The following is an 11,824-nucleotide window of genomic DNA, read 5'->3' on the forward strand; positions in this document are numbered from 1 at the left end:
CTATGGGCCAAAGCTGCGAATACCGCCTGTATATGTTCAAAATCGATGCCCTCATCAGCATTGAACTCAGACTCCCGAATAAATGTTCACTGTTAAGAAACCTGATGTCTCTCACTTTAGAATTTTTGGAAGTCCCGTATATTTTCATGTGCCGAAAGAGAAAAGAAACAAATTGGGTGCATCCGGAAAGAAATGAATCTTTGTGGGCTATAGCGAAAATACTAAGGGCTATAGAATTTATGTGGCTGGTCAAAGGGAAGTCGAGATAAGTCATGATGTCACCTTTGATGAAGATATGGATCTTAGCAAGGTTAACAATCTTCCTATTCCAAGGAAGGATAAAGAAGCTGACACCAGGAATCTAGATGAAAAAGAAGATGAAACGATGTCAGATGTTGAATAACCTATGGATCCTATTGATCCTCCTCCTCAAGAACCCTCCTCCTCTAAAAAGAGGCCCTCATGGCTTAGGGAGACTCTTGAAGATCCCAAGAGATATATTGCACCCAGAGGGACTTTCCGTGAAAGCAAGAAGCCGACCAGAGATCAGGGATACTTGACCATTATGAGCACCATCATTCAGAACGAGCCTACATCGTTCGAAGAAGCTATGAAGCATCAAGTATGGAAGGATGCTATGAATGAAGAATACGAGTCCATCATGAAGAATGATGTCTGGGATGTGGTTCCTAGACCCCAGGAAAAATCATTTGTCACCTCGAAATGGCTTTACAAAATCAAGCATGGAGCTTATGGGAGTGTTGAACAGTACAAAGCTCACTTTATTGCTCGAGGCTTCTCTCAAAAGGAAGGTGTGGATTACAATGAGATATCTACACCAGTTGCCCGATACACCACCATTCGCTTGATCATAGCCCTTGCTGCTTCACAAGGATGGAACCTACATCAGATGGATGTCAAGACCGCATTCTTGCATGGTTCGATTAAAGAGGAAGTCTATGTGGAACAACCCGAGGGGTTTGAGATTCATAATCGTGAATCTCATGTATGCAAGTTGAAGAAAGCTCTCTATGGGTTGAGGCAAGCACCCCGAGCTTGGTATGAGAGGATCGATAGCTATTTGATGATGTTGGGATTAAGTAGGATTGAAGCCGATCCGAACCTTTACTTTAGAGTTGAAGATGATAAGCCTCTCATACTGGTGATGTATGTTGATGACTTCTTTCTGATTGGTACAAGCCCTCTCATTCACAAATGCAAGAGGGAGTTGGCTTCTGAATTTGAGATGAAGGACCTAGGACTGATGCACTACTTCCTAGGGTTGGAGGTCTAGCAAAAGCCAGGAGATATTTTCCTATCTCAAGAAAAATATATGGTGAAGATATTGGAAAGATTTGGGATGGTGGACTGCAAGCCCGTGACTACCCCGATGGAGCTTAACTTCAAGAAGTTATGCGGTAGCGCTACCGGACCTATATTGGGAAATGCTTCTAAGTATCATCAACTCATAGGAGCACTGATATTCTTGGTGAACTCCTGTCCAGATATATGTTTTGCAGTCAACACATTGATCCAATATATGGTTGAGCCTCATCACTCACATTAGATTGGTGCCAAGAATCTTCTAAGATGTCTTCGAGGCACAATCACTCATGGACTAAGATACACTACCGGAGATGTGAGGCTACATGGTTATTCCGATGTTGATTGGGCAGGCAGTGTGGTGGACCGAAAGAGCACTTTTGGGTGTTGTTTCTCTTTGGGTTCTGCTTCGATATCCTGGATGAGTAGGAAGCAAAAGTTGGTGGCTTTGAGCACCACTGAGGCCGAATATATCGTTGTGAGTATGATCTCCTGTGAAGTTGTCTGGTTGAGGAAGCTCTTTAGTGAGCTGTTTGGACATACACTGGATACTACCGTGATCTTCTGCGACAACCAAAGTGGGATTCGTTTATCAGAGAATCTCGTATTTAAAGATTGCTCCAAGCACATCAATATCAAGTACCACTTTATGCGAGATATGGTACAACGAGGAGAAATAAGGCTCCATCATATTGGGACTAATGAGCAGGTCACTGACATTCTGACAAAGCCCCTGGGAAAGGTAAAATTCTTGACTTTCCGAGAACGACTAGGAGTCGTGGGGAGACCCTCTTGTGAGGGTCTTGTATGATATGTACATTGAGCTCTGGGAGCTCCGGGGGGCTTGGTGTACTTCTTGGAGCAATGAGCAACCAGAGGGTGAGTGGTTTAGCCTTCCCCTAGTGGTTTGTTGTGTACGAGGTGAGTGGTTCAACCTTCCCTTGTGTTACCCCGTGGCGACATATAGGCAAGATGAGTGGTTCATCCTTCTCCTGCTGAGACATGCTACCCATGTAGTCTGGGACTCATAGGAAGTACCTCTCATTTGGCCAATGAGTAGGGAAATGAGGATAGGGACCATAGTAGTACCGATGGACGCATCGTGTAACTACCGTACTCCCTATGCTAGGATGATATTGATCTGGGATCAATTGGAACTGACTTCGGGTCAGTAAGAGTGATATGAGACACTCTCTCTATTTGGGACTGACTTCAAGTCAATAAGAGTGCTATTAGACACTCTCTTTTATCTAGGACTGACTTCGCGTCAATAGAGGATGGTATGATACATTCTCGATCACTTCTTCTTCTTCATAGTTCAGCAGAGCAGAGCAATGCAGAGCACTGCATTGATGGCAGAGATAGTACCGACAGTCAAGTGGATTAGCAAATGGAGTTCTCCCTAGTTGAGAGGGAGTGTTAAAATTGTCAACTAGGGCCAAACTACATGTGGGTCACCTTATTTATGGCAGCTGATATTTTTCTTGGATTCCTCTCTCCGAGAGGTGTAGGATTGATCTAACGATCATCCGATTGCAAAATGTATTCATGGAGATATGAATTTCTTTGTATTCTTGACAAGGTCGGCCAGCAAGCAAAACAGTGACTTTTCGCCCCCAACTTATCCTCATCATTTCATATAAAAGGATGAGACCTTGTGGGATTATTCCACTCATCTCATCACTCATTCTTTTCTCTCTCCTACGCATGAGAGAAGCAGATCTCTCACACGTGTGGCTGGAAGAAGGAGGACGCAGATTAGGGCAGCATTGACTTGGGTTGACCGAGGTGCAGGAAGACTGATTCTTGGCAGCATTGACCAGCATGGGGACATCTTTGACTGCGCTTTGGGTTGGGCAGCCTCTCCTAGGCTAGCCGCATTTCTGATCAGCAATTCGGACCTCTGTTTGACCACCCTTTGACCAGCGTTGACTGTCAAGGGTTGACCACAGACCTGTCCCTGCGTTGACTGCAGTTTGACCATCATTTCGGACTGTTTTGGGCTGTATATTCTTGTTGTTGGAGGCCGAGTTGACTGAGGTTGACTTGAGGTCAATTCTGACCTGTTTGACCAGCCTTGACTTTGCTGGTTAGGGTTTTGTTGCAGCTGTCATAAAATTACAGATTTGTGTAATTGTACTCTCTCTCTGCTGAATTATTGAAGAATATAAGAAGAATTGATCAAGGGTTTCCCCGCATTGGGGTTTGTCCCTGGCTGGTGCCACATCTTGTGTCCTCTTGTCTTGGCTTGTCTTCTACTGTTTACATTTATGTTCTATCTGCATTTTACTATCATGCTGATGTGATTGCTATTCTGGAAATTGATATTGGACTAATAAGAAAATTTGAAGTAAATTGCTCTTAAGCATAGAACATACCATAATTTAACACTTACACATACAAGAAATCCATCTGAAGCCTATGGCAGTTGACAATTACTCCAGCTCCATGTTCAATAACAAGCTAATAATGTGTTGTGCATATTATCTCATCACAGGGCATGCAATTGGTTTAATTCTACTCTGTTTCAACTTATCCTATCTATGATTATAACACAATCTATAGCAACTTGTGAACCTCATTTTCTAGCCATAAAATATGCAAATGGTAAATCTCTTAAGTTCAAGTCCAGTTGCACTGGTAATATGAATGTCGTTCATAAGAAATGCGACCCTTTGAATAGGAAAGATAGCTGGTTAATGATGCATATATTGCTGATGTTTCACATTCCTTCAGAAATCAAATTGTTCATGTATTAGAGGTGAAGTCTGTGGCATAGTCTCTTCCAATAAGGAGGGGGTTTGGTCGATGTTTTAGCCATATCCACAATGTGGATGCTAGAAACCAAATTTTTACAAACAAACTAACTCCACCGTCATCATAATTGAGCCTACAAAGTTAGGTTGCCACAAAAGGGGCTCTGCCATTAGCAAATAGAGTCATCACAACAGATTGAGTAGTTAGAGTCTGAGGATGATGAGGTTATGAAGAACAATTCTACAATGATGGTGTATAAGATGGACCACCACACTGATAGAATTGCTGAATAGATACACTTGGAGACCGGAGAGAAACTCATAGCAAAGGTTTTAGATTACAGGGGAGGGCTTGCCATACAGCCCTGTTAGACCCAGAAAAGGGTTCCTAAGGCCATGCTCAAGAGTTTCAGTGCTGCTACACAAAACATATACACACTAGGAAACAAATTATACTTCACATAGATTTCAGAGCAGTCCCCGTGACATCATATGAAAATGAATGGCATCCATAATGACCAACTACGATCTGCGTTATAAACCAATCTCCTTGCTTAAAGAACGTCTCTGTTCAGTATACAGAGGGAGAGCTGATAATACCTCTCTGTAGGTGGGGGGAAAGTTGTTAGTATGCAGTGTGCCCTCCACAGATTAAACAAGGTCATCACTATTTGACATTCAGTGCCATTACCTATGGGACAGGAAGGCACCCATGGCACATCACACTGGCTCACTAGCTCAGTCTTCACAGACTCAGAATGTTTAACACCTCTAGTCCTTCAAGGAATGGTGTGGCAGGGTGAGCACCCCAGGTAGAGAGGACTAAGCCATTCGATACACCTAGACTTAAATAAAAAAGGGGGGAGGTGTTACAGGTAGATCCGGAGTTAAGATGGATATATGCTGGTTTATCAAATGTCCATGGCAATTAAAGGACCATAGACATGAAACCATACTCTGTATTCAGGTAGACATAAAACATGCAATATGCCACTACCAACAGTGCTAATCAATTAAATAAACACGATCTTAGTCACAGGATTGATGGACAAATCCAAGTACAATTGACTAATCCTGCTATAGGGGTGTTATTGAACTGCATTCAAGGGCCTGTATCCTGTTTAACTCTTTCATTATCATACCAGATTAAATATTTCTATAGTATTAAAGCTGTCCCAGCACTTTATCTGCTAACTAGTGCTTTTCTGTAATTGTAACTAGATTTCTTTCATACGTGAAAACTTTCCTGTATCTTCTAGATAATGATTCCAATTATATGCGAGCTAAATGATCTCATTCAAAGCAGATAAATCAGTTTTGGTCAACGTACCTGAAGAGAAAACTGCAGCTTTTTATCCCAGTAGAGTGCAAAAACAGGGGGACTCTGCTTTCCCACTACTAGTACACATGCTCCAGGGTGCAAAACAGTAGGAACAGAGGACAAAACCGCAACATACTTCTCCGGAAATCTTTCTCTGGGGGGCAGGATACCAACAAATAAAGGATTATTGCTCGACTGTGTACTCGGATAAGAAGTAGGTTCCACATGCAGCATCCACTGCGGATGCTCCAAAAGTGCACAAAAAAGATACAGTAGAAGATGTGAATCTGTAGGCAGTTCCAGAGTCCATCTTTTGTTTACTTTGTCATAAAATTCCCCTCTTCCCTCAAACTCGTACTTCTTCACACACGTTCCTTCTGCAAGTTCTGCACATTTCCCCATACAAATTAGAACTATACTTTGGAAGTTACCACTTGATTGAGCAAGTCAGCAAGCCAGACTGGTATTACTCAAAATCACTCCTAAATATGTTTTACCTTTGATCCGTTGTACTGTGTAATCTGCACGAACACTGCTCTGGGGTAACAACCCCTTAACCCACTCTCCTTTCATCAATGCACGCAGCCTCTGATGCTCAGTCACGACATCCAAACATTCTTGAATAAGAGGATTGAAAGGTTTCTCTTTCGGAGGTTGAAGGCCCAGCAAAGATGGCTGTGGAGCTACATTCAAGATAGAAGGCAACAAACAATAATTATAGATACGAAGAATACAATTTGTTCAGGAAGCCTTCAAATATGTCAAACAGAAAACTTGTTAAAAGGCAGAGCACTGCATTATTTCTTTGAAACCTCAACATTTTAAGCCCAAAAATGGCCCAACATCAGGGAATGAAATGTTGAGCTTCTAAAGAACTCATCAGAGATAGAAACGTTGAGGTTTTAAATAACTTATAGTTATAACGCAGTGCTCAACCTTTTAACAACATAAAATCTGCACCAAACACTTTTAAGTAATGGAACTTACTAGGAGGAGCATCCCGTGCTTGTATGAGAGTAGCACGCAACTGATGAAGAACTCCATCCTCATCAAGGGTAAATGTTGTCTGCCACTCGTTAGCAGCATTATCAGATGAAGTGGCAGAAGAGACTCCAGAATCTGGTACATTACTACCTACTTGTGTTATGGTGATAGAAATCCCAAGCTTTGCTGCTGCTTGCATGACCTATCTTGGAAAGAACACAAATCAATATTCAAAATCAAATTTGATATGTAAAAAATTAAAATCTTACACATTTGGGACTAAGTCTATTTTGAGCAATCTATTACCTGGATATGACTAGTTTCAATTTTTTGAACAAGAGGATTAAGCAAAACTTCAGAGAACCACTGCCTTAGCCGATCGCTCCATTGTTCAATATGAGGGTAAACACCCAAGTTTTGAAAGGCTTCCATGGATTGCTCCAATGACATTGGAGGGGGGAGGTCACCGTCTCCCTTTTTAGGTGGTGTACTAAACTTTTGTGAGCTTGGAGACATCCTAACTGTCCGCAGGGAGGTGTTTCTTGGAGTGCCAGAGAAAGATCCTGAATTTGGAACAGGACTTGGAGTGCTGCCACCTATTCCATGAAGGCTTGGTGATGGCGTTGTAAGACCTTGGTTTGAAGGTGTTGTTGCCTTTGACGCAGACTCTGACATTTTTTCTTCCACATCTGCCAGAAACTCTTCAAGCTTTTCTTCCGTCGGTATTTCCTCCTTTGTAAGACTAGGCCTTGGTTTAGACCATGGTGTTGAAAATTGCCTGTCCCAAGGGGATGTGTTTTGGCCTGGTACTTGCGATCCTGGAAGGGATGGAGTACCTTGAGACCCTGGCGACCTATTTGCAACTGGAATAGTGAATGGGGAAATGTTGCTGACACCCACATCTCGCCTCTCCAATCCAGACCATTGAGATTGACCAGGCCCCGGTCCACGAGAACTTTTAGAAGCCAATTGATGTACAGGTGCTAATAGAGGTGAGGGAGATGGAGTTGATGATTTCTTTGATCTTTGTGGCTGCTGTCTACTACCAATATTTGAAGGGGTGTCTGTATTTCCCTGCTCAACATTCCTCTTCCGTAAACCCAGAAGTTCTTGTTGATGTTCTGTGAAACCAGATGTTGGTGTAGGTTTGTTTGGTGTTGATCTTGTTGCAGGTTTGTTTGGTGTTGATCTTGTTGCTGAATCTCGAGGAGGGGTTTGAAAAACATCCAAACCATTTAAATCTGCCATTCGCTGCAAGGACAACGCTTTTAAGAGAGCCAAAATACCTGCCAGGAACACCAACCCTACTATTATCTGTAGCACCTTGACAACCCCATCTGCACTTAGAACAACGAACAATACTAGTCATATTCCAACTTACAATCCAGTCTATTAACCCCGAAAAAGTTTAAAAGCTAGAAGATAGGAAGCCCAAACAGTAAACTTACAAGCAATGTATTGTAGGATTCCTATAGCTGCTACCAGTTCAACAACCGTTTGTTCCCTGCAACAATTTATGAAAAGCACTTTGTCACAGAAACACTTGAAAACTTACCAACATTTAAGAACAGTCTATAGGCAACAGGAGCTTTGTTCACATGCAGAGTTCTCCCTGGATGTAACCTAGGAACTAAAAATAGAAAAACTTTCTCAATTACGTGGTTTGGGCTCATGTGTAAGTAGATACTGAGTCCTACAGTAGTATGGTCCTTGGTCATCAGATTATGCTACCAATCTAAAATTTAAACTACTCTATCATGAATTGTTTTTGGAAACAGAAGCACAAGATTAATATTTAATGCCATGGTAAGCTGGCATTACTACAAAAACAAAATGAAAATGATCCAGGTCATCAGGACCGGTATGAGAATAACTCTTAACGTATAGACCATGATGACTGGATGCGGCCTCTGCTGTCACAACAACCTGGGCCTGATCGAGCCCCAGATACACGATACACTTTGGGACCGATTATTTCATATCCGGCTGGTTACTTTGATGGAGCGGAACAACATGGTGGTATTTGCGGCTGCAGTTTCTGGATCTGTGTAGATGCAGATCAACAATACAAGATACAATAGGGGTTTTAGTGGAACCAACATGAAAACGGAGGCGATGGCCCTCTAGGGATTATTTCGGTTTGCAAATTTCTTGAACATGCCTACACTGAACATATATGGGGACTCACAAGCCATTATTAACCATGTGCTGGGAAAATCATTCATACAACAAGCACACCTACATGGATGGCTTGGGAACATTGGGCATCTCATGACCACCTTTCAGGATATTTCTATATAACACATCCGCCGCATTCACAACTCCACATGAAAGCGGAGGCGATGGCCCTCTAGGGATTATTACGGTTTGGAAATTTCTTGAACATGTCTACACTGAACATATATGGGGACACAAGCCATTATTAACCATGTGCTGGGAAAATCATTCATACAACAAGCACACCTACATGGATGGCTTGGGAACATTGGGCATCTCATGACCACCTTTCAGGATATTTCTATACAACACATCCACGCATTCACAACTCCACCGCGGATGCTTTGTCCAAACTTGGCCTCATGGCTCCACAAGATGGTTTTCAAATATTGCTGGAGATTGACCATATCACACTCCCATTTCCATGATGGGAAGTCTCATCGGCTTTGTGTCTTTCTCAGCACAGTCAAAGTTCTCTATGCTGCACTATTTTGATTCTCCTACTACATATTTTCTGAACCTGAATCATATGTATTTGGGTCTCTAATTTCGTGTTTTGTCCTCTCACTATGATGCTTAAATTGTTACTATGTGTGGATACACATGTCTGATTACTGGGATGCTATGGATCATTTTGACATTCTCGCTGTCTATGACACTGGGCTGATTTTCTGGATGAACATATTGCCCAAATATTTTGAAAGATGTAATGGTTTTATTTTACATTAGTACCAACACTTATTTCATTCTGAAAAACAAATTAGAAAACAGTGAACTTCCTAACTGATTTCCTAAACCACGGTGAGAATGGTGCTTATGGTGCAGAACTCCCAAGTCACGGTAAAAACTTAGGTGCCTAATGAGATTTGCAGAATTTTAAAAACCAGACATCATTTTAATTGTCTTTTAAATGTTGAAATAGGATTAAAATTGTTATTGATATTGTTTGGATCACCAATAGGTCATTTTAAGTGGTATGGTTTTATAACTCGCATCACTCTGTCCATTGAGTAATGATAACAACATAATTATGCAACAAGTCATTTAAAATGGTATGGTACTGTCCATTGAGTGATAATTAACAAGCAACAAGTCATTTCAAGTGGTATGGTTTCACTAATAACTAACATCACTGTCGCAAGATAACAACATAATTATGCAACAAGTCATTTCAAATGGTATGGTACCGTCCATTGAGTGATAATTAACAATATAGTTATGCAACAAGTCATTTCAATTGGTATGGTTTCACTAATAACTAACATCACTGTCGCTTTACTGAGGATTAACAACATGGTTATGATCTGTGTGAGGTGTTTCCTCAAAATAAAATAAAATCACCATCGAGTTACTGACGATTAACAAGATGATTATGATAGGTGTTGCCTCAAAATAAAATAAAAGACAAAGAAACGGCAGACTCAATATCTGAGAAGCAATTCTTGCCCGCTGCATCTCGTCCAAAGAACCTATCTACGGTTTAGAACTGGGATAAATCCTTGTCTAAAGTTTCATGAAGAAAACATCGTATTACTTACTCTTCGCATAGTTTCATAGATCTCATTCTTGGTTTTCTAGGCTTTAAATTCAAAACCAAGCACAAGAAAGGCATTTTACAGGAAGTGTATAAGGCATATAAAAAAATACAAATATAAAAATAACAGAGATTAAAACTTGCAACTCGGCAATAGTTTGAACTACTGAAAACTTAACAGCGAAATTAAGCCAAATCTGAAACTCAAACAAACATCAAATGCTCTGTTTATGAATTTATTTTTAACGTAGAGCTTACCATACAAAAAGGCCCAACATAGCGACTGCAGAAGCAAGACATACGGTGATAATGATAGCAAAGGCAAACATGGAGGGTCGGAGACTTCTGGCTGATAATGCGGAGGAAATGGCTGGGTTCACATAGACTGAAAACTTCGACTGATTTTTCGGCGGGGTTTTGGGATTCGCCATGGCTCTGCAAGTCTGGAACTCTGAATTGAATAGTATGGTGTTTGTGTTAGGAAACGGTGAAGATGAGCATCCCTGCCATTACCATGCCAGGGAGCTTCAATCCCGTTTGAATTCGAATGATCTCTAGGGTTTTATTTGTTTTCCAAATGTGGGAGCCTTTCTGTTTGGCCTGTAGTCATGTGGGATTGAGGAGCTGGACTTGGACACGGGGTTTAAGGGTTTAAGAGGAAAGTAGTTATGGAACGAAATTTCATTAAAAGAAAATATCTTAGTAAAAAGAATTTCAAATTTTCTATATTATAATATAGTTTATTAAGTTAGTTGTGGAAATTGAATCTGATAACAATCATATCTTTTTAATTACATATCATAACTCAATTAACAATTTTTTAACACATTGATGTAAATATTAAATCACGAATATGCATCAATCAATATATTGGTTAAAATTTTAAAAAATTAATAAAATTATAATTTACATGAAATAAGATTTTGAATTATGAAAATTTATTTTTACTTTGGAAAATTATCAAAATTAAGTAAATTATAATTTTATATGAAATAAGATTTTGAATTATGGAAAGTTATTTTTATTTTATTAAGGATATTTTCAATTTTTAAATAGTTTTTGTGACAATATTATAGGGTAATGTCGTGGCTTATCAATAACACGTGCAAAAAATTATAACTTATTTCATATGACATTTTTTAAATTAATCAATTTAATTAAAAAGACATAATTACTCATCAATGGGGTGTCATATCAGATCAGATCAATCTTGCGACATATGGCTTTAACGGCCCACCCACGTGACATTTGTAATGTTGGAACGTGGCTTGTACATAGGTGGGAAAGAAACGTGGCGGAAGTTTTGCAATGCTCTCCAGGGTACTATAGCAGCGTTGATGGCCATCGTGCACTATGTTTGCACCTGGGAGATGAGAATCGGGGTTTTGCGAGGTAATTCTTGCTTAGTTCCCTTGGAGGGCCAAACTGGGGCATTGATAAAGTAGAAGAGATGGTTTTGGCAGCTTGGTGGCATGTGTGGGGAGAATTCACTTCAAGCGTTCAATCAGAAGTCTGGGACCCGAGGCCAACCTGTAACAGCCCCAAGTTAAAAGTTCATGTAATAAAGTTAACAAAGGCAAAAATAAGACCAAGGTCGTGGGACACATATTCCAAGCTTAATGTTGGGCAAGACATGCTGGTGGGTGTTCATTTGGTTTATTGTGGCTAAGGGAAATTGGTAAAGGCAAT

General features: G+C 40.5%; 1 protein-coding gene across 1 annotated transcript in view; it reads right to left on the reverse strand.

Annotated features, from left to right (window-relative positions):
- Positions 1-10,762, reverse strand: part of LOC149231881 (cytochrome B561, amino-terminal protein) — a 67,136-nt gene extending 56,374 nt beyond the window's left edge. Inside the window, exons 1-6 of the mRNA XM_089379307.1 lie at positions 10,394-10,762; positions 7,833-7,888; positions 6,691-7,721; positions 6,388-6,586; positions 5,898-6,083; positions 5,410-5,786 (exon numbers count right to left, since the gene is read on the reverse strand). Coding sequence (XP_089235433.1) covers positions 5,410-5,786; positions 5,898-6,083; positions 6,388-6,586; positions 6,691-7,721; positions 7,833-7,888; positions 10,394-10,566 — 2,022 coding nt within the window. The 5' untranslated portion in view covers positions 10,567-10,762. The remainder of the gene's footprint in view (positions 1-5,409; positions 5,787-5,897; positions 6,084-6,387; positions 6,587-6,690; positions 7,722-7,832; positions 7,889-10,393) is intronic.
- Between the last annotated feature and the right edge of the window lie 1,062 nt (positions 10,763-11,824).

The sequence above is a fragment of the Pinus tabuliformis genome, chromosome J (genome assembly GCF_031772625.1).
Source record: "Pinus tabuliformis cultivar Carrire ecotype Pingquan chromosome J, CPIR1, whole genome shotgun sequence".
NCBI lineage: Eukaryota > Viridiplantae > Streptophyta > Pinopsida > Pinales > Pinaceae > Pinus > Pinus tabuliformis.